At 39.7% G+C, this 24,200-nt stretch overlaps 1 protein-coding gene across 10 annotated transcripts in view; it reads left to right on the forward strand.

Annotated features, from left to right (window-relative positions):
• The window catches only part of SPATS2L (spermatogenesis associated serine rich 2 like), a 165,486-nt gene that overhangs the window by 65,419 nt on the left and 75,867 nt on the right, over nt 1–24,200 (forward strand). For 8 of the 10 annotated variants that reach the window (XM_053215532.1, XM_015077968.2, XM_053215535.1 and 5 more), the window contains one exon: nt 17,040–17,100. In XM_053215532.1, coding sequence (XP_053071507.1) covers nt 17,062–17,100 — 39 coding nt within the window. In that variant the 5' untranslated portion in view covers nt 17,040–17,061. Of the gene's footprint in view, nt 1–6,285; nt 6,564–6,757; nt 6,818–17,039; nt 17,101–24,200 lie in introns of those variants that run through there. The other 2 variants (XM_053215533.1, XM_053215534.1) reach the window with 2 other exon arrangements.

Below are 24,200 nucleotides of genomic sequence, written 5' to 3' on the forward strand. Positions count from 1 at the left end.
GACAATACAAAATGTTTTGTCCATAAAATAGTTTAGAGATTTATGAAGTCCTTTCCAAGTCTAACATCCTGTGATTCTGTGAATGATTGTGTACTAGTATAGAGAAAGCATACTTAGGACAAATGTGACACTTGGGGAAGAGTGGTTAGATTTATGGGTTAACTGAAAGCATGACTAGGAAATCATTGCATGGGAAGTTCTAGGAAGGCGATTGACTCAGTTTTACCTAAGAATTTACTCACAACTAGCCTCATGCAGAAGAAGCTATGTTAAGAGGCATTGAATCTCCATCAGGGAATTTGTTTGAGAAGATGTTGGATGGCCACTTATTGAGGATATTGGAAAGGAGGTTCATTTACAGGTTAGGAAGACAGGAGAACTCTGAATCCCTTATAACTGCAGATTCTGGAAACATGGACAATTACTAGACCTTTCTTTGTGAAATAAGTAGTGAGGGATGGATGGTGAGTGTTGAAGCTGTTCCAGCTTGCAGGACTGTGAGTAAGTTGAGACCTGGAGATGCATTCCATGGGAGTCAGGTTGAGTTATGAACCAAATCAAACAAAAAAACTAAGTTACGCAGAAGGTATTCATGCCTTTCTGGTGACAATTTTCTTTAGATTTTGCCTTAATGGTAAGTCATATATTGTTTTCCAACAGAGCCATATTTTGGAAGCATTTCCAGTCTTGTCTGCAAGCAGGCCTTTTCCGTGACCATTTTAGACTCCTGGTCACAAAGAGCCCAAAGGGAAGCTATCACTTCTGGGAGCATGCCTACCAAGTGTCAGCTAGACCTAACTTGGTTTCAGTGTTCATTTCAAGCTTTCAGACAATACGTGACTAAGACAGAATGAAACCATTCTAGATGCTTCATGGGAAACTTAGAGGAAAGACTGAGGAAAGATTACAAAACTAGTTTGTCTCCCCTTTTGGAATCCTGGAGAGATTCTCCAGGGGGAGAATCAAGGGACTCAGAGGTCCCCTACTTTCCTGAATTATAAGTGAATCCCCTCTCCGGCATCCCACTAAGTAGTCAACCAGCCTCTGCTTGAACAAATTCTGTGACAGGAGACACACTACTCTTAAGATTTGTCCTCCCTGAGAAGTGGAGAACAAAAGTTAAAACACAGACAAAACATTGTTCTTCCCATTGATAACTTTTTTGTCCCATTTGACTTTTTTGCCAAGCCAGCTTTACATTTCTGATTCTAATTCTTGTGAATACAAAGATTTCCCAAGTGGAGTGAACCCATTAAATATAGTTTTTAAATTGTTTTCCTTTATTTGCATTGAACCAAAATAATGACAGTAGTCTAATAGAATAAGCACAAGCTTGGGAATCAGTTTCAGAGGTTTTGAGTTCCTGCCTTGCTATTGACTGGTTCTGGGACCTAGGCCTTAACTTCTGTATGCCTACTTCCCCCATCTATGAAATGAAGATAATGATACTTACTTTGCAGGAGCATTGTGAGGACTTGGTGAAATAGACATAAAGGGATAAAATCCAGCCTGGTGCTTGAGGAGTCTATTTTGTTTGCTGTTGTATTCCTCAGCACCTAGGACAGTGCCTGGCAAAAGAAGGTGCTCACTAAGCATTTGTTGAATGAATGAATGAGCTCCTCATATGATAGCTCTTGCTAAAGGCATGGCAGCGTTATCAGATATGGGAAGCCTTTGTAAAGCAAGAAGCTGATTGATTATTCAAAGGTTTGAAGAAGGAGAATGCTTTGTCACAGCTAAATTTATTTTCTTCCCATAATGCAGCATAGCTTCAGGATTTTTAAAAACTTAAACTAAAACTCTAAGCATTATTTAGTCTTTGTAGTCTTTCCTCAGTCCTTACCCTATGTTTTCCATGAGATATCTAGAGTGGTCTCATTCTGTCTAGTCATATATTGTTAGAAAGCTTGAAATGAAAAATGAAACCAACTGAAGTCTGGCTGGCAGCCGTTCAGAAATAGATTTTTTTTAAGTAGATTAATTTCCAAAGACATTTTCTCTCTTTAATACTTACTCATATTTTTAAAAGAACCACTTAGTGAAACAAACAAGAGTGTCTTTTCAGCATCTGGTTATCTCTTTTTCAAGACTGAGTTTGGTTAAGTTGGTTATCTCCCAGGATGCAAAACCAGGTAAAAATAAAACCAAATGAAATCTTCAATGTAATTTATGAGTTGCTTTCCTGGAGTGAAATGAAACTCAGCTACATAGCTTTTATTTGTTTTGGAGTGTATATTTAATATTAGTCAGATTAAAGAGTATATTTTTGCAAAACTAAAAGGACAAAGAATTAATTTGCTTCAAGTTGAAATAATTTTTTTTTAAAGTCAAGTTTCAATTCAGCATTTCAAAAATAATAGAGAAAATTGGGTCTAGTTTCAGAACCCATAACCAAAATGACAGAGGAATGGGTCAGAGAATTGGGGTGGGATGGGGATGAGAAGGAACTCTCCCATTTGCTAAAAGGAAAACAAAACAAGGACATTATCTCTTTGCAGCATTATGAACACAACAAGCATACAGCTGAAACCACACCATATAACACCTTTCACATACTGCTTTCTGTTGTCATCTAATCGCTTACTGCCTGCTAATCTTATCTCTCTTCAGAGCCAATCTTAAAATTATACTGCATTACAATAAGCTGAACACATTGCATCTAGCCAAGATACATAGTGGGCCCCCAATAAATATTTATCAATTGACTTCTCTGCACTATGGAGGTAGGCTTTCTTTCTGGCCTCACATGCGACTTACTTGTTTCTGCCGGAGAGGTTTCAGTTTTGCTTTTCTTCTTACCTAAAAGGCTATTCCCATTAATTGCCACTACTTCCTTAAAGTAGTACCAAAGAGCACCTCGCCTCAGGAGCTCTAATATACCCACCTAAATTAAAGCTATCTTCCCCTCTAGAAGCCCCTTTAATAAACATGATTAGTCATTTCAGAATGATTTAAGATTCCATTACTGGCATTCTTAGTTCTCTTGGTTCTGGCCAAGAGAACCGATGCCCCATAACATGCACTCCTCAAGAATAGGCATCGAGTACCATTTCCCATATTACACACACGTGTGGATGCCCCTCTACATGCAGTGTCCAGCCCATGGGGAACTCACTCAAAGGATATGTTCTGAGGCTGGATGATGAAATTTTTAGCATTATTAAAAAATCAAACAACACTAATTGCTTGTCTCTATCAGACTGCCAAGAATGGGTATAAGTGGAATCAAGGCTGTGAGAGATGGATCTTTTTCATCAAACAAGTGATCAAAACCTAATACATTTATACCTGAAAATTGCTTTCAGGTAGATTGGATGACTAACAGAAAGTCTTCCAAAGGGAAATAATGTATTATATTTATTTGAGAGGCCTGTACAATATTTGAACTACTGTACAAAAAACCAGTTTTGATTCAATCTTTATAAAAATGATTTGGAAGAGATTAAGCTACATATTGCTGAGGCCTGTAGACCATTGTAAGCATTTGGTGCTTTCCCAACTTCCCCCAGTGTGAGTTGAGCTGCAGGGCAGGCTAGAGCTCAGTGCAGGGAGAGATGGTGCAGTGTCTGTCTGCTCCCCTCTTACAGCTTCATGCTGTAAACTAAAGGAGTAAGCAGGCAGGCCATGGGAAAGGGTTACAAAGAGCCCTTACTGTCCACAGCCAAAAAAAAAAAATCTGTATCTATGGGTAGAGTTAACAGGGATATATAAATGGTAAGGGTAGTGGTTCAGTGTATTTAGCATTGGGTTGAAAAGCGACTATTTTTTGTTTTCTCATATTCCATAGAAAGGGTACAATTTCAGTCTTCTCTTTTGGACAGAGTGTATATAGGTTTTGATAGAGGGGAACTAGCGGGCCAGTCTGGTGCCCTGGTTACCCCAAATACAAGACTCTGCATGAAGAAGAGGTAAAGTAAGTAACAGACGTTGGGGAAGTCACCAGGTTAAAGAGTTGGGATATATGGGGTTCGATATGGGAAGATGTGGAGGGCTTAAGTGCTCATGATGGGACCTTGGCTGTGAGAATGACCAACACATTGCAGGTTTGGTAATACGAGGGGAGGAGGATTAGGAGTGAATTGGAGTGTGTGTAAAGTGACATGACTAGAACAACATTTGACAAAGCTGGGTTTAATGGTGGCGTTTAAAGTGATAACCCAGTCCTAGGTGTTGAAAACTAGGGAATGAATTAGTAAAGATTCACTGCAACCAAGAAGGGAAAAAGAGAATGAGAGGACATTTATTCCTCTTTTTTCCACGTCTTTCCTGAACATTTACTTATCAAAGGCATTCTCCTAGGTATTTTGGAAAAGAGAAAGAAGTGTAATTTATCAGAGATAGGCTTGTTAGAGGGAAGGGATTCTTTTTGTAATTCATTAAATCTATTAATATCTTGTACATTTGAAATGCTTTAAAGGACTTTACTAATTTTCCCATTACAGCATATTTCAGGTGACAGATTTCTATTTTTTATTACAGTTAGAAATTGAAAGAAAATTTACTAAGATAGTAAATATGACCTGTAGAATTTTTAGCATATCATAAAATGGTCAAAATGAGTTTTTATTATCTGTGATTGCATTAGAATAAACCCAAGGGCATTAAAATCATATTAATTCTCTCTTTTTTATCCATCTTAATACAATTAACCTGAAATCAGAATGTATAAAAGGAGATTTAGTAATTTTTAAGTTGTTCTCTAATTAGCTCTAAGGCTTTATTTGAACTTTGCTCTTTCTATATTGTAATTGTTTATTGTCCTCTGAAGACAAGTACCTTAGCTATGAATTTGGTCACCAGAGCACTGATCACATCTGGCTATCCCCATGGCCAGAAACTGTGACCTGGCATGAGTTTCCAATCCATCCTAGGGGAAGAGGTATTCGTGAAAAAGAACATGAAAAACAAATGACCCTGTGGACATAGCCCTGAGAGTTTGCGTCCTTCTTAGTAATGCTGCATTCGGGCCTTAGTCTGCCACCCACTCCCCTCCAGAGCTTCCCCCATCCTGTAAGGTGGCAGTGTCCGAGATGGAGGTTAGGGAGAGTGTAGACATATAAGGGCAATTTGTCTTTGGAAGGTTGTGTTTCAAGGGCCAGCTCCCTCACTGGCTAGATGCATGACCGTGACCTCTTAAGGCTTAGTTTCTCATCTGTAGAATGAGGATTATAGGAAAGCAACCACACAGGCTATGGAGGAATCTAGTGAGATTATTTCTCTATTTCTATTTATTTTGTGTGTGCCAAGCACTGTTTTATCACTTTTACAAATATGAACTCGTTTCATCCTCATTGCCACCCAGTGAGGTACTTATTATTATTATCCTCATTTTACCGATGAGGAAACAGAGGCATAGAGACGTGGAGCAATCTGCCCAAATCCCAAAACTAGTAAGAGGCAGAATTGAGTTTCAAACTTGGTAAATTGTAATTATTTGTTTTCTAGCATAAGAAGATAAGGAAGAAGCTGAATAGCAGAAAATAGGCAGTTTCCTCTCTGCAATCAGTTAAGGGCCCAAGATGCTATGCACGTTGTAAAAAGCACCATAATTCATGCACATGCCTCTGCCACTCTGCCACAGGGCCAGCTGGGGGTGGGGGTGGGGCTCCCTGGTGACTTTGCCTGTGGGTGGTTACTGACATGGCGGGGACCAAGACAGGCCTGACCCTAAAGAGAAACAGCACCTTTCTGACAACATGTTGAACTTACAGGCTGGGTTTTTAAAAATCAGACCAGCAAACAGAGGTAACATATATAGGACTAACTTGCCTGCAGGCAAAACAGATGTAACAGTTAAGAAAGCCTTGCCCATTCTGCCCTCCAGCCCCCCACCCATGGTTATCCCCACCCTCATACACCTCACATTAGCTTTTCACTGGTAAAGACTGAATGTTCACCATGAGAACTTCATTCCTCTGAGCAAGAGCATGACCCCTCGTAAAATGTATATACATGTGGACATGGTAGTACATTATTCATTTAGTGCAGAATTAGCCAACAGATGCTTCCAGTTAGGTCTAGAACCAAGAACAGGTTTTATTTATTTATTTTTTTAAGTTTGTTTATTTATTGTGACACAGAGAGAGAATCCCAAGCAGGCTCCATGCCGTCAGCCCAGAGCCAGACTTGGGACTCGATCTCAGAAACTGGGAGATCATGACCTGAGCCAAAATCAAGAGTCTGACATTTAACTGACTGAGCCACCCAGGCACCCCTAACACCAGGAACAGGTTTTAGAAGGGGGAGGGGAGAGAGCAAGCCTCAGGGTATAGTGCCAGGAATGTTTGCTAATTGATTCATATGCTGCACTAGTGTCACAGGAAGATTAGAAGCCTTTAGCAGATGACCATACCCAGAAACTGACCTTTGGAATGATGACTGGAGTCCCAGCCTGTACTGTCTCTTAGCCTCTGGGGCAGTCAGTGTAAAGGTTGCAAGTTCAGTCTTATAGTTACGCCTTCCCTAAGATAAGAAGAATGAAGAACTGGGCATTCACTAACAGGGACCTGAAGGCAAAAGCACTGGCCGGTTTTACAAAAAGGGAACAAGCCGTTTCTCAGAGGGTGAGTCCTTCTGAGCCTCAGGTGGCTGAGGCCACCAGCCTACTGCCGGTTACTCAGCCACACCTGGGATCCGGCTACCTACCCTGTTTCTGACTCCACCTGCGTCACTACTGCGATGACGTACTGGTCATGGTAAAAACGTGTTGATAAAGGTGGGCCAGTTGGGGAACAGAGTTTATCTGCGTGTTGACAAAGCCAGAAACTTGGGCTTTGTGCTGGGAGCTGATTTAGAACACACCAGGAAGCCTTAAAAAGTGAGTTGAGGTTGATTTTGTTGGAAAGTCTCAGGAGTAATTATGTCCAGGAGTTTGGGGGTGGGGGTGGGGTTGGTGTCATTGTGTTAGAGGGGCTGGCTGCTGGTGGGTTCTCTTCTGCTGGATATTGAGGCACTGCCTCAGTTTCCTAGTATTCCTTTCCCACCAAATGCCAGTACATGTAAGGTAGACATCTACTGTCTTTACTCAGTCAGTGCCAGTGCCATTTCAAGACAGTAGGAAAAACCTTTCTCTGCCCCTCTGAGAAAATCATTAAATGTTTCCTAAAAGAGTTCTGACTTAATGAATTAGGAATATTGTGAGCTCCTTGGAACAGAGGTTTTGAAACCAGACTGTGCACTGAAAAGATGATGGTTTCTCTACCGGTGTTTATTCCGTGACAAATAAGCCAGCTTCCCGAGTTGGCTTTGAACGTGTAGCCTTTCTTTGCCAAGTTTAGTTAGGACTTCTCTTTGCCATTCTGGAGTTATATTGCAGAACCATAATGCATGTTTTCTTGAGAGATGAATATCTATGTTTTCCTTATAAAGTTGCTATAAAAAGTTTTAAGAAAGTATACAGCCCCTGCTGACTGCAAGCATGCCTCCAGCCCTCCGCTATGCCTGGTCTCTGCCAGGAGACTTGCAGGCTGAGCAGACCACAGTCCTGATTCTGAGCCCTGCCCAGAACCTTAAGCCAGCTCAATTCCAACTCTGATTTCCTGAGTCCACACTCTGATTTCCTTCACCACCTCCTCATCTGGCTCTTGTCTGTGTTTTTGTGTATACATCTGTCTCCATCCAGTAATAGAAGGAATCAGGAGGTCCAAGCTGAGAGCTCAGCTCAGGCACTTATTAGCAGTGTGACTTGAGTAAGTAGCTTACTCTCTGTCACTCCATTTCTTTTTTTTAATAAAATGAGGATAGTATACTCCATAGAGTTATTATGAGAATTAAATGGGTTAATATATGAAAAGTGCTTAGTGCTGTGTCGGGTACACAGTAAGAGTTCAGTAAGTGTTACTTTGTAACCACTGACAGCATTCCCCATAGAGCCAGGTACATCCAAGGTGTTTAGCGAATGTTTGTCAGATAATAAGAAAAAGCATCGCCCTCTCTGTAGGGATTGCCCATGGCTAGTTGAAGAACTGGGAGCAAGGGAAGAGAGGGAAAGTGTGTTCTTTTTCAGCATTTGGGGAGTCTGTGTAAGGTACTTGGTGCTCAGGTGTGCGAAGAACTTGCTTGGTTTTTTGTCCATACCCCTCTGGGATTAGAGATTCGTTCAATGGGCAGTAGGGGTATGGGGGGCAAACTAGCATAATCTGCAGAAAGAGAAACTATTATGGCGTGCTTGGAGAGGATAGAATTTCTTCTTCTGAACCTCATAATGCCAGTCACTTCACCTTTCCAGAGGCTTCTCTGAGGATGGGCATGTTTTAAAGACTTGAGCTGACATCACTGCATCTTGAAACATAATTGAACTGCTGGTACAAGTAGGTACTCGCACCAGGCCCGGTCACCCATATCTCTATGGAAACACGTGTTTGCTTGAAAGCCCCTCGATCAGAAGCAGAGCCTTCCAGGAGCCAGCGTTGGGTCACTTTTAGAAAAAGGCATTTATTTATATTCTCAAGCTGTCAAAGACCTATGAAATGAAATCATTTCAAATTAAATAGGAAAATCTTGCCACAGCTGAATGCTAATAAAGCCTGCCACACACCCACCCCGTGTGCTTGCAGTGCCTGAGATCTGCCGCATTCAGTTTAGCTGCCCTTTGCTCTTTTGCTTCCATTTACACTCTGCTGGCGTGGAGAGGTGGTTTGGTACTTTATGCAAAAATGGTTAATCTTCATTCATACGCCTTTGCCAGTACTAAAATGGAAAAATTCAAAGCTGGGCCGGCCATAAAGTGTGCTTTGTGCTCTTCTCTGCTGGCTCTGGGTGTGCAGCATATACAAGGGCGCACAATTGGGATGACTCTGCCCTCCTACCCCCGCTGTGGGGCTGTTGAGTGAAGACGTTCTCCCATAGAGGTCTGAAACTTGCATCAGCACATCTTGCCCTAGATGCGCTCAAGTGATATTCTAAGTGATTGGAAGCTTTTATCTGCCTCTGGAAGCAGGCCTTTTCAAATAAGTATTGACTGTTAATGACCTGTTTAAATAAAACATTCAATTTTCTTTCTTCCCCCCACAAAGAACTTCGTAGGCAGTGACATTTCTAAACCAAAGGCTAACCCTGCCTTTCAAAAGAGGCAGAGCCTGGGCTTTTAAATGTGAAATTTTTTCTGACATTTGCCCTTAAAATGCTTTTCAGCAAAGTTGTTCTAACAGTGAGTTTAGTACATTGAAGTGTCTTTGAATAAAAATGCAACCTTGAGGGTTTTTTTTCCCCCTCCAAATTAGCAAAATTAAACAAAAAAAGTCTAGGTAAGTATCTTTATATGAAATTCATATTTTAATCACCATTCTCTGTTTCATTGTTTATGTGTCCTCATTCCTAATAATTAAAGCAGCTTTCCTCTAAGGAACAAGGCACTGCACAAGAACTTTTATTAAACTGTGGGAATTAAACCACAGAAGAAAGAGCTAAAGCACTTGGAATATAAGAGACCTCAGTAATTACAGCACCAGATAAGGGGCAGCAAAGGACTGAGGGAAAGGGAAGAGGGCACAAAACAGAAGAGAGGGCTCAGGCAACAGGAAAGTCAAGCAACAGAGAACCTATGTAACGTTAAATTTAAGCAAAGCCCCAGTTTCATAGAAGGAACACTATTTCCCTCTTCAGCTGGCATGCAAGTACCCCTGGTCATGCTTGGGGGACTGGACAGTTAGTCCGTGACCAGTTTAAAGGTGATCTTCACAGGAAGACAGCCTAGTACATTGGAGACAGCCCCCATGCTTTTTTTTTTTTTTTTCAGGTAGATTTTTAGCTTTCTGCTGCCTTAGCTGCTAAGTGCTCCCTTCACTCCCAGGGCCCTTACAGACTTGCAAGGTCTGAGAACTGAAAAGGGCCACAGAGGTCCTACTCAGAAGGGTAGAGAATATGCCACCCCAAAACGTGATTGTAGGAGTTCAGGACGTACTACCAAAATATGCCACCTTGACCTATTGATTATCGTGAGCTCTCGGCATTTGAAAAACAACAAAGGCAGGGAGAGACTATCTCTGAACTTCCCTCTGGCAGTTTTGTCAACCAAGTTAGACTGTTGACTCCTGTCATGCCTAAACACATTGGTTGCAAACTATCAGATCTCTCGTCTTTTCTCAAAATCATTTGCTGTCCTCTGAGAGGCCTATCCCCCCCCCCCTTCCCTGTTAACATGGTATTTAATTCTGAATTCTAAGCCACGGTGAGAGCGCTTCACTTTCCCCTGCATACCTCCCTTCTATACGTGAGTGCACATGTTAATAAACTTCTGTTTGTTTTTCCCTTGTTAATCTGCCTTTTATTATAGAGGGGTCTCAGGTAAGAACTCAGAAGGGCATAGGTAAAATTATTTCACTTCCCTTATAACTCCAGCCTCTTGTTCTACAGCTGGAGACCTGAGGCCCTCATGCTATATACTGTGATGATCTAGAACCTTTCTTCAGATGTCCATAAGGATGTGGTGCCCCATATAGACAGACCTATTGAAAACTTACCTGACCTGTTTGTCATTCTCTCAGAGCCAGTGCAGTAAAATAAGTTAATCTGTTACAGTGCACCTTCTTCCAGAGGTAATAGCGTGCTGTAATAAACCGAGTAAAAATGCAGATGTCTGTTAAGTTTATACAGGTTAGGAACTGGCACTCTGGGAGACCGTTGGACACTCTGTTTTGACTGAGAAGCTTTTTCTGCTTCCGCCAATCACATCAAGGGATTGACTTCCAGCTCACAAGATCAGTCCTGATTCTTCTCTCTGAGGCAGCCATGAGAAAATGTCTCAGGAGCTACCCACATGATCACAACACTGTCTAGGCTGTACCGAAGTCACATACGTAGACACTGTAACTACTTTAATTTAGAAAGAAGAAGCAGTTAAAACATTAGGCCCTGGAATGTCATGGAGCCCCTGGGCAGCATTGGAGAGCCAAGGAAACACTTTGTTGGCTCAGGGCCCGCTAAATGCAGCTTTCTACACTCTTGTCTGAGGTAGGAAGCCGCAGGAAAACAGCCATCTCTTTATAACAAGTATATTCCTGTCCATTCCTGTGTGAGTTTAGCAGTTTTGCTCTGCAGTTTGTATGCCCTGCATAGATAACAAGGCATATATCACATGCCTGCCTGGCCTGAGAAGCCAAAGCCTGGGATGGGTTCCATTCTTGCAGAATTCTTGCTGCAATTCATATACACTGAGCCCCATAACTTGTTTATGATGACTTTGAGGTGCTCTAAGTGGACTCCAGAGTCAGCGCCTGGGTTTGAATCCTGGCCCTGCCTCTCTGGCTTAATTACTGAATTCCTATGCCTCAGCTTTCACATGTGTGAAATGGGGGATAATCATTGTTTTTACTTTATAGGGGGAGCATTAACTGAAAAAAAATGTGTTGAGTACTTAGTGTGCCCCACATTATAACTACCCCGTAAGTGTGTTAATTATTATTAATAGTATGTTGGTGGAAAGATCATTCTTTAATGTAATTTGTGGGAAACTGGGCCCGCATTTATCTCTCTAGGCTTCTATAAGAATCCGTTGTGTGTAGTGATTGAGATCAAGGAAGAGGCCCTTTCTTCATATTCCCAGGATGGAGACTCTGGAGTAGTGGCTCTCAGAGCTTAGTTTGTGTGCATCTGAATGCCCTGCTGTGAGGATGGGGGGTGGGAGTGGGTGGGGGGGGTAGGGGTGGGGATGGGGAGGGCTAAATGCTGATTGCTGTGCGCCTGCCCCAGAGCTTCTGATTCATTCTGTCTATAGCAAGAGACAGAGAATTTGCACTTCTACCAAGTTCCTACATGCCGCTGATACTGCTCTTCTGGGAATCAAACTTTCAGCACAGCTGCTCCAGGACTGCACTTTCCAGTAGGGATATAATGTAAGCCACATAGGCCATTTACAATTCTCCAGTAGTCACCTTTAAAAAGGTATAAAGAGGGGCATCTGGGTGGCTCAGTCGGTTAAGAATCCAACTCTTAGTTTCGGCTCAGGTCATGATCTCACAGTGTGTGAGTTCGAGCCCTACATCGGGCTCGGCGCTGACAGCGTAGAGCCTGCTTGGGATTCTCTCTCTCTCTCCCTCGCTCTCTGCCCCTCCCCCACTCACTCTCTCTCAAAAATAAATAAATAAAACTTAAAAAATATTTAAAAAATTTTTTAAAAATGGTAAAAAGAAATGGGTAAAATTAATTTTTATGTTGCATTTGATGTAACCCAGTATGTCCAGTATTATCGTTTCAACACATAATAGGTATAAAAAGTATTGAGACAGTTTGCATTACTTTTTTGTAGTAAGTCTTTGAAATCTGGGATATATTTTATAGCCCCAGCACATTCCAGTGCAGTCTAGCCACAGTCAAATCTGGCTTTGCATGAAAATGACCTGGGGGGGTTGCTTTTTTCAGGCCTCAAACCCCCCATACCACTTGGCATTGGGGCCCAGGAGTCTCTGGTTCTAAAAGCTCTCCAGGTGATTCTCATGATCAGCCAGAAAGCCAGTCGATCCCCATCTTCTATCAACTTGCTCATTTACCTACTCTGCACCTTATTGTCAGGATGTCTGACACTTAACCTATCCCCTTCAGCTATATTATGATGATTTATGAAATACTCTGTGAACAGCTCTAATTATGCATTGTGACCTTTATACTTTTATAGATCATGGGAGAACTTTGCATAAATGATCTTGAAAAAAATTGTTAAAATCGTTATTTTAAAATTTTTCTTACGTATCACCTCTGGTTTCCTGAATCCAATTCAAGAAAAGTGATGTCATACCTGGGAAAAAGAAAGTGACTCTAAGAGCAGTAATAGGTTTTAGAGAAACAAAAGTGAAACTTTATTACTGTCTACCCAGTAAAACATGAGGGAAACGGAGTCAGAAAGCAATTTGGCATTTCAATAACTTGTTTTCACTTTTTATGTTGAATATGATTGTGTGAGCATTATAAATACATACATTTTTTAAACTCAGAGTTTGGTAGTTGATTAGATTGTCACATATATTAAATTTCACTGAATTGTATTAATTAGAAATGCTGAAACATATTTGCTATTCAGGTTTATTTTTCATAAAGAATATTTATCTTTGTTATAAGCTAATAGATTTTTCTGACTGTCATTAATGTATATTAAGTAAGATCTTGCATAATGAGTAGTACAGTTTGATATAACTTTGCACATGAAGTGATTGGTAACCATATTTGTGGGTTATTAATTTTACACTGGAGAAGTATATAGATGATATATTGGTGATAAATTGTGAAATTCTTTTCTTTGGGGTTGATATCTTTTCCTAATAAGTTTTGACTTTGGAATATATATATATATATGTATATATATATATATATGGTACTATTTGTATATGTAATATATAACTAATATAATGTATAATATATAACTATTTGTTACATATTTCTCTGGGATGTATATAAAACTTAGATGGCATCTATGTATGTTTGTAATGTTATTACTAAAAGCTAAAGTACAACTTTAAGGAAAAAAATTTCAAGCAACATCTAAGCTATTGAAATGTTACATCAATATCAAGAATTTCTGGTTATTTTAATTTTATATTGATTGATTGATATGTATGGAACATGTATTTACAGATTTGAATGATTAGGCTTTAGTCACTAGTCAGTTCTGAGAACACTTTTAAGTGATAGTAGGAATTAGAAACCAGGATTTAAAAGCTCTTTTGATCAAAGTAAGTTAGGATATGGTCATCAGTTGTGTCCAGTAGTGATAAGCTACCAAGTGTGTCACCATGTGTGATGTGAGGTGTGTTGGTCCCAAACACCTATCACTCACAGCATTAAAGGATTCTCAGATTAACTCAGGGGTCTGCAACTATAAGGGCTGGGATTTCAAGTTGTCAGTCTCTGGGCTTGTTTTGTTACTTTGGAGGAGATGACAATATGTGTAGTGGAGGAAAAGATCTTAACTATCTAAGTGAAACAATTAAGATTCGGATCAAATTGATCTGACTGTCCAGAAAGAGTTCGTAGCAAAACACAGAATCCCAACAGAATAGGGGCACAGCATAGTATCATTTTCAGAGCGGAGAGGGAGTCGGCTCTGGAAGGGTAATGGGCATATGATGCCATGCCAGTGTGAGGTGTGCTTCACAATAATCCAGAGGTAGTGCCAAACCGAGGGTGTGGACATTTAACAAGGACCTTCAGCACACTGATAATCAACCTTGCCCTAACGTTTGTCCTTATCAATAGAACTGTTTGACTGTCTAGCCATTTAAACTCTTAATTCTTTAAGTTTTATTTAGATTAAAATCCTCCATCTAGTTTCCATAACCAGAACTGTAGCTGATTCCCCAATCTCTCTGTTATACACCAGCCAGCAGAAAGCCTTGATGTAAAGAGAGCATTGCAATCCACCTGGAAGGGAGAGCCTAGAGGCAGTGATCCACACAGGTGAAAAAAATTAAGGGAGTAAAATGAGCAAAGAACGGTTCCTGTAATTATCTTCTCTTTCCGTCTGAGAAACCTGTAATAGCCCCATTCCACCCTCGGAGCCAGCTTTTCCTTCCACACACACGCACACAAAAATGTTGTAATTAATCTTACTGGCACCACTACCAAAGAAGAGTCTTCTTGAGTTAGACTTTGAGGTCAAAGAGAAAGGGAATTGCCAAAGAAATGTGTGTGTGTGTGTGTGTGTGTGTGTGTGTGTGTGTGTGTGTGTATTTCATCTACAAATACAGATCACCATTCAGTTTTGCCACTTCCTCAGATCTCAGAAATTTTCTGTCCTCAATGAAATTCTTCCCTGATTCTCTGTGGATTATAACACTCCAGCTTTAGAAATGCTTCACACCCAAATCCTAGACATCAAAGCAAAACAAAAACACAACACTTTTTTCTATCCGATTTCACACATCTATAATGGCAAGATTAGATGTGTCCAGAAGATTTAGCTAGTCTAGTCTAATGAAAGGAATTGTGGCTCACAGATCTATCCTAACAAATAGTACCAAATCCAGCTGTCACCTTTGATCCTTCATAGTTCCATAGGTATAATCTATATATTCCCCTCCCTCCCCCATCCTTGTTCCCTCTTACAATGTCTCTCTCTCTTACATACACATACAGGCAGGCATACAATGTCCCATGCAGAAAAATCCATATATGTACTGTTCATGTTTACATGCCTAAACTCCCATTTGAATAAGAAAATCAACCATCCAGATGTTTTCAAATATAATTGTAGACCATTTTGCAGGTGTTGTGATGACTGATCAAAGGTTCCACTTTCATCTATGGCTTATCAACAAAAACTCCTGATTATTTGTCCTTGTACCTCATATGCCATCTGTCTTCACTGTTATAGATCATCAGAAAATAATCCCGTTCTCTTTTCCTAGCAACTCTTAGGAGCAGGAATAAATGAGAATGAAATTCAGGTATTGTTTGCCAGCTATTCGCTTTCTCCCATATGCCAAGTCAGAGAATACAGAATTTACCATTTGCAGGGTGGGGGGTGGGGGCAGGACACCTGGGTGTCTCAGTCGGTTGAGCATCCAACTCATGATTTCGGCTCAGTTCGTGTATGATCTCATGGTTTCTGAGTTTGAGCCCTGCATTGGACTCTGTGCTGACAGCACAGAGCCTGCTTAGGGTTCTCTCTCTCTCTCTTTCTCTCTCTCTCTCAAAATAAATAAATAAATATTAAAAAAAGAATTTACCATTTGGGACAGTTATTTAACTGGGAGTATTCAATGGGACAGACACTCTTTGCAGAGCATTTGGGAAGGAGCTGTCTTACTGGGGATTGAGTACGCAGGGTCTAGCCTGTTAGTGTGCCCAAATGCATGTGTTAGTGGCATTAGCATTTGGAAACTTACAAGAATGAAATCCTATTGTTTATAATGTCTGATAATGCATAATAATATATGTGGATTCCTATTTGAAGGGTAATAAAGTTTACATATTGCTAAGCTTTCATCCTGAATCAACAAAATGTAATAGATCTGAATTTATGTTTTATTTAAGACCTAGGTTTAAAAGAAAATGATGAGGAGAAATCAGAGAATTTTTGGAAGTTATCCCTGAAATGTATCAACTCTAGATGCACTCATTGTAGCATAAGTCAAAAAGAATATAAGAAAGAGTTTCAGGGGTTTTTGATTGACAAAAAGTGTAAAACATGCAAAGAGGAAGTATATCGATACCTTGGCCTGTCCTGCTGCTAATTTTTGAACCAATCTGTTTGGCCATTTAAGTCATTCATGTTCTATTTCAAAAAGAGATTGAAACTATTAAAGACTTAAGATCTGTCTTCCATAATAATCATGAAAGGTTTAGACCAGATGAGAAGAAAGAAAACACCACTGCTTCTTATTAAGAATATAGATCTTCTCTGAGTGGGTCACTTCACAAAAAAGATTAGACACCAGCCGTAGAAAGCCTAAAGAATTTAGGGAAACAAAGATTATGGGCAATTTTAAGACTCCATTTGATAGAGATCATGAATTTATGGTCATTAAAATTATGGTGAAGGGTTATATATGCATTGATCTGGAAGGCTGTTCATATATTGATAAGTGAAAAAGCCAGTTTAAAAACTGTTATGTCTAGTGTTTATGTTTAAATCTGGAATCATTTCTCCTGTTTCTTCCTCGAGTGCTTTGGTATAGTTATGTATATGCAGGAAAGACTCAATAAATGTTTGTTAAATTAACTAGCGGCTAATAAAAGCTTTGGGACAGCAAGGATTGGGATGACAATGCTTAGTTAAAATAGGTATGCTTTTCCTCCTCTCACTATTTTTGACTACCTTTCTTTTACTTAATAAAAAAACACAGTTTGGGTACATACCCATCTATCTTTGTCATTTTTCGTGTCAATATAGTATGAATAAAAGATTTTACATTGTCTTCTAGAGTTATAATATGCTTTTAGAACATATCTAAGACAAATGCTTAGCTTGAAAGCATTTTTACATTCTAAAATGGTATTTATGATTATGGCTGAACGAGAGCATTTCAGCATGGGAGAGAGCATTAAAATAACACATTGAGACATCAATTTTAAAACTTTAGACTTAATCTTTTCTTCCTTCTTTACAGGGCTTATTCCACTAGAAGCAAGATGGCTGAACTCAATACTCATGTGAATGTCAAGGAAAAGGTACGATATATTTCTGTATTGGCTTATAGAAACTTCACAAACTGGATAATGTAGTCTCTAGCTAGTAAAAATTCAATTGCAGTGGAAGAAGAGAAAAGTGGTTTTGGGGGATACATAGTAAGTTTGACATGCTAGCAAACCATTCAGCAGGGGCACCTGGATGGCTCAGTCGGTTGAGCATCTGACTTCGGCTCAGGTCATGATCTCACAGTTCGTGAGTTCGAGGCCCACATTGGGCTACGTGCTGACAGCTCAGAGCCTGGAACCTGCTTCAGATTCTGTGTCTCCATCTCCCTGCCCCTCCCCCATTCGCTCTCTGTCTCTCAAAAATAAATCTAAAAAATATTTTTAAAAAAACATTCAACAGAAAGAATCATAAGGAACATTTACTAAATGTGTGTTAATGCATATTACATTCATTTTCTCATTTAATTTTGACCATAACCCTGTGAAGTTAATACTGTTGTTATTAACAGAGGGGAGAACTGAGACACAGAAAAGTTAAGCAATTAGCCTCAATTTACATAGCTAGTAAGCTACAAAGCTGGGATTTGAACCCGGGTAGTGCCATTCTACAGCTCATACTCTCAGCCACATTCTGGGTTACATCTGAGGGCTGAGGTATTATGTTACATCTCCAGAAATGGCCTCATACAGAGATGTCCATAGCATTACCTAGTGGTCCTGCTGGATAACCTATAAAGTTTCTTTCAGCTGGAAGTTCATGACTCTGAAAATCCCCCTTCTCGTTATTTGTTCGAGGCTGATTACACTTCAAAGCCCTTCCAAGTCTTGTCCATCTCTGTGAAGTTTCCTCCCCTTAGGGTCAAAACCCCTCACTTCCTATATATGCTACCTTGCACTGTTAGCTCCTCATGATCATGAACCATATGAGACCATGGTATGAGACCACGGAAATAAATTTGTCCAAGCCATTTATCTGGCACTGTAGAGACTCAGGCCCTAGAAGAGATATGTCCATTGTTGTACAGCAGAGTGAGAAGTCCTCTCCACCTTCCACAGGGCTACCTCCCACCTCCACTAGACCATAAACTATTTGAAGGCCAGAGTTTGTCTTTTATCTCCTTGTATCCTCACAGTACCTAAAACATAGTGTGAAGGATGAGAGAAGTAGCACTAATGGAGTCTCCACGTTTTTTCTTTCATTTGGCAAAGACGTGTTGGACTGTAACTTTGTGCCACTGTTCTGGATGCTGGGATGATGGCTCTGAGCATGTAGAGGAGGTTCCTGCTCCCATGGAGCTTGCTCTTTAGGACAGAGAAACAGTCAATAGAGAACATATAATTTCAGATAGTGTAACGATGAGGGTGGCTGTGGGAGGGGGTACTTTAGATGGGGTTGGTCAGGGCAGCCCTCTCAGAGGAGGTGATTCTTGAGCTGAGATGAAGACAACAAGAAAGAAGCACCGTGCAGAGACCTGAGGGCAGATTCCAGAGAGAAAGGCAAAAGCCCTGAGGTGGGCTCAATGGAATGTGTTTGAAGATCAAGTGCTCCCTGTTGCCAGAAAGTAATGGGCAAAGGGATGGGAAGGGGAGATGAGATAAGTGAGCACAGCAGGAACCAGTGTTGGTGGGATACTGGCTCTTCATCTGTGTTCCTGGACCTCCGTAAGATCCACGGGTGGACTCCAGGGCTCCACAAACTTGCATGAGAAAAAACACATTTTAATCTTCACTCACATCTAAATGAAATTTAGCATCTCCTTTGATTATGAATGCAGGGAAAGGAGAAAAACCCACAGTTGCAGCAGGAGTATCTGTGACTTTCACAACTAGAAACCACAGATCTCTTCATATCAAATTACATTTGCTGCAGACAACCCTGAGATGTTTGTTCCTCACTACTTCAAAATTACGATAGCTATTGAAACGGCCGCCACATTGTGCAATTTGTTAATAGAGTAGCACATATATTACTGTAGCATACGTTTTTTAAATTTTAACTTTATTTCAATATGAATGGTGGTTGCCTTTATACTTATATGTATTTTATTTAAAACATTCTAAGACCCCATAGGTTTCACCAGACCGCCAAAGGGAATTTGTGCGCCAAAAGGTTTAGAACCTGAGAGAGAGCCATGTAGGGCTTTATTCAAGGACAAAAGTAACTGCTGAAAGCTTTTAAGCAGGAGCGTGACTTATGTGGTATTTTTTAGAGCTCACCCTAGCTCTGTCCACTACTGTGCTACCTATTTTACAGATCTTCATATTAAATAACATTCTGAGGACAAGGGGGCTTAAGGTGACGTGACTTGGTCGAAGTCAGACTCTCAGGAAATGTGGAGGAGCAGGGGTTCAGACTGTGCTGTGTCTGGTTCTAAAGCCTGTCCTCTTTCCACTACATTACTGCTTCCCACAGTTTTCCACCAAAATACCCTCAGGGCAGGAGAACAAACTTGTGACCCCAGGTCTCTGAGGACATGGTCAAAACCATTTTCCACAATACATAATTTGTTTGGAGTCTCATGGGTTACCTTAGATATCAACGCAAATTTTTAGCCATTGTATTCTGTAATATATTGCATATATTATTTTAATATGAAATTGTTTTTACTTATTGAGTATTGAACAAACAATAGCAGAACGACGTGCCCCTTTTATATCATGGCTTCACATTCTTACTGACTCATAGTCTTAATCTTGGGTGAGACTATGTGTTTCCCTGTTTGAGAAGTTGGGTCTGGCACCAGAGTACCGACCAAAGGTTAGCCCTCTTCTGAATGCCTGTTGATGGATGGATTGAACAGCTTCTAAAGTTGGGTTATGGGAAGGAAAAGCACTTTAAAGAATCAGTCATGGTAATTGATTCTTTGCAAAACATGGCTAGTTGGATAGAGCGATACTGTAGGCTCAGCCGGAAAAAGTGTCTTATTCAAAACAGAGGTGACATCCAGCCAGTAAGGGAAGGAGGCCGATCTGTCAGCGCCCCAACCACAGAGGTTCTGTGTGAATGCTCCCTGCATTGGCTTAGACGCCACACCAATCCACTTGTCATGATCAATGTCACATATGCACATGAAGATTAAAAGTAGATGGTGTTTTTGCTATTGCAGTTCAGTAACTTATCAAAACGTTGGCATTGTTTTGAAAGAGGGTGATGTTTAAGTTGTAAATGTTATTAATCTGCATGACAATGAGAGTAGGGCCCCTCCAACTCAATTAGTACCTTCTGTCTTCCTATAGCAAAAGGTTAATAGATCTCTCAACTCAATAAAATAAATCATAATAAACAACCGAAAATTCTGTGATCATTTATAATTTTACGTTGATTTATTTTAGTGCATTTATGGCCTTCTTATGATTAGTTTGTTTCTCAATCTGTCACACAGGGCAATGACATTTTAGTTCTGAAAATTAAGAATAATAACAACTGTTTTGTCTTAAATTATAAGCTTTTAGAGACCTGAGAACAGGTGTATGCAGTATTTTTATACAATACCTAGTGGAGCACTGTGGGAAATTAATACTTAATAAAATCCTTGTGATGAAATGAGTTCATCAGTTACCTCTAGTGGATCCACTGTTGGATGAATTGAAAAGGAGAAGTTACTTTTGAGGCAATCATTTCTGTCCTCAGGCAGCTTTTAGTCCAAAGGAGAAAATAACAGCTTAAGGTGTAATATCCAAGACAACTGAAATTTATAGTTGACACTCTCTGTGGCTGTTTTATTTTAAAATATCTTTCTATTATTGGATTATAACTGTAACGATTTAAGTTGGAAATGCCATTGGACTTAAAGTTCAGTCTCCTTTTTTTTTTTAATTTAATTTAATTTTTTAATTTACATCCAAGTTAGCATAAAGTGCAACAATGATTTCAGGAGTTCATTTCCTTAATGCCCCTTACCCATTAGCCCATCCCCCCTCCCACAACCCCTCCAGCAAGCCTCAGTTTGTTCTCCATATTTATGAGTCTCTTCTGTTTTGTCCCTCTCCTTGTTTTTATATTATTTTTGTTTCCCTTCCCTTATGTTCATGTGTTTTGTCTCTTAAAGTCCTCATATGAGTGAAGTCATATGATTTTTGTCCTTCTCTGGCTAATTTCACTTAGCATAATACCTTCTAGTTCCATCCACGTAGTTGCAAATGGCAAGATTTCATTCTTTTTGATTGCCGAGTCATACTCCATTGTATATATATATATACCACATCTTCTTTATCCATTCATCCATTGATAGACATTTGGGTTCTTTCCATACTTTGGCTATTGTTGATAGTGCTGCTATAAACATTGGGATACACATGTCCCTTCACGACAGCACACCTGTATCCCTTGGATAAATACCTAGTAGTGCAATTGTTGGGTCATAGGGTAGTTCTCTTTTTAGTTTTTTGAGGAACCTCCATACTGTTTTCCAGAGTGGCTGCACCAGCTTGCGTTCCCATCAAAGTTCAGTCTCCTTAGTGTGACGTACATCCTCTGAGATCTGACCCTGTCTTCTTTTGCACCTTACTTATTGGCACTTCCCCACAGACCCCCTTCACTGCCACCATCCTGACCTCCAATGTTCCTTGCCTGTAGGCCTTAGCAAAAGTCATTTCCATCTCCTCCTCAGACACCTGGCCCTCATTCACTTCCATTTCAGGAGCCCTTTCAGAGGAATATCCCCTCTCTCTTTCTTCCTGCCCTACCTGAATTCTTTGCCCTTCTCCTTTTAGCTTCAGCAGGGCTCTCTGCATTCTGCTCCAAAACCACTATGCAGATTGCAATGGTTAGCTCTGTCTTCTCCCCATGAGACTATGTGCTCCTTGGGGGCAGGGATTGGGCCCCTCTTATCTTCATATTCTTGGATTTGACACAGAGTTGACCCCCAAATACAGTTAGACAAATGAATGACTAATGAATGAATGAACATGCCTACTTGAATAGTTAAGTTCTTTAGAGACTACATTTCCCATTCATGATATTTTGCAAAATCTCAGGCCTTCTTGAAAACTGAAATATAGGCTAATGGAATTGTCATCTTGTTTTAGTACTCTCTTTGCTATTAAATAAAGCAAGTTTTAAATTGCTTCTAAAAACAGAAAGTAGGGTTGCTTAGGTTGACTGACTACCTGTAGTTCTGCAAAAAAGCAGCATCCTCATAAGATGGTTGTCAAATACAGGTGGCTTCAGGAAGGTGTCCTCATAACAAATGAGGTCCTTTGGTGAGTAAAACTCGTCATATCCTGATGTACCAAAAAAAGAAAAAAAAAGAAATAAAAAAAAAAAAAAAAAAAGAAGAACCCAAGAACCCAAAGGAAGAAAAAAACAATCCCCATATCTCACTTTGTTGAGGAAAGATACCCAGAACAAAATCTTTACACTAATCAGGGACCTTATTATTTGGGATATAATCACTTTTTACAACTCTTTTCTAAATGACATATTTTTTAGGAAGTTCAACACTAGAAACTCATGGATGAGTTAAGGATATAGGGCTCAGTTGTTACTATTATATTATTTCTCATACAAAACACTAGATTATCAAGCTAAATTGACTTATAAAATTTTATATGTAATTGTCAACTAAGAAAAAATTATTAGAACTGACATAGGCAAACTTTTTAGTCAGATATTTTCATGCATTATTATAAATCAGTTTAAATAGAATACAATTCTGCAGTACAATTTGGTGATGGAAAGCAGAGGGGATCCTTGCTTGTAAAATGGGGTTACAAAATATTTGCTGACTGTCCAGTTATGAACTGATATCTAATTCCAACAAAGAGTGATCCCTATGCAACTTTAGGGAACCATGTATGCTTGGGAAGTGATCTCGAGTGAGGTAAGGTTGTGGAGTTTGGAGACAGAGGCAGAGATTATTAGCCCCCCAGTTACTAACTGAGCAGTCTGGAGCAAGTCACCTAACTTTTCTGGGCCTCAGTTTCCTAATCTGTAGATTGGACATGGTAATAATACCACTTAACAAAGTCAGCAAATACAAATTGAGCTTTATGAGCTCTGAATCATGTAAACTATAAAAGATCTTGGGGAGCTCATCTGTTTATTTTACAACTTAAAAAATGGAAGAGGAGCTCTAATTAGCATTTTTGTCTGGAACTCAAAATATAAACTCACATAGAATTGAAATTAGAAAAAATTAAATAAATAAAAATCCCAAATGAGAAAAAGAACATAAAACTGGACTTGACTTTTTCAAACTTTTATAGCTATTGCTAAGCTTCACAAAAAAATAAGTGAGGCTAGAAAACAGAATGATATGGAAATGGGGAATAGCTTAGTCTAGAATATACTTGTTGGGATATACCACTTATTGTAAATAGCTTTTAGAGCTGGTAAAGTTATAGAGGTAAATTGGGTTGTAAACAGTAATCATAGAGAGTCATTAAAATGAAGAAGGAAGAATAGAAGAGCCTCTAGTCCACTGTGGGGACAGAGAAGGGTCATCTCAACATTTCTACAGATGACTGAGGTAGACTGTGTGTCCTAGAGTCTGTCCTCAACAGATGGGCAGATGTCTCATTTTATCTTTTTTTTCCCTGTAACTATCTTGATCTGTGTTTTCACAAAGTACTAAAATATAGTTCAAGGCTTTATGTGGAGTGGAGTATGATCAGAAAAACCCAAGCATTTGATTAAAGAAATTTTAGCAGGATCAGAGCATCTGTGAAATATTAACTTCATTTAACAGAGAACTCATTTCATAGGATGTGGAATAGTTTTAATGATACACTGTTGTGTTTGTTTTTTTTTTAATTCCAGTGTAGTTAACATACAGTATTATATTAGTTTCAGGTGTGTGATACACAGTTGTTTCTAAAGACCAAATCACGCAAGCTTTGAGGCAAATCTTAATTTCATAATTTTGTAGGAGTGTTTAAATCAGTTGAGCCCAGTCCTTGAATTCGAACAGCAAAAACACAAACCACACAAACAGCTTCCAAGTTTCACCACAGACAGGTTCTTGTCATCATTTTCTCATAGGAAAGGGTCATTAAATTTCCCTTTCAAAGGAAGGAGAAACATTGACAATAGTTATTGCTTAATGCTTATGTACAGAACTGCTGTTATTGTTGCTTGGCAACTAGAAGAGATTTGACAGGGAGTCTAAAGGAACTGAATGAATAAATGGGAA

This window comes from Acinonyx jubatus, chromosome C1 (assembly GCF_027475565.1).
Source record: "Acinonyx jubatus isolate Ajub_Pintada_27869175 chromosome C1, VMU_Ajub_asm_v1.0, whole genome shotgun sequence".
Lineage (NCBI taxonomy): Eukaryota > Metazoa > Chordata > Mammalia > Carnivora > Felidae > Acinonyx > Acinonyx jubatus.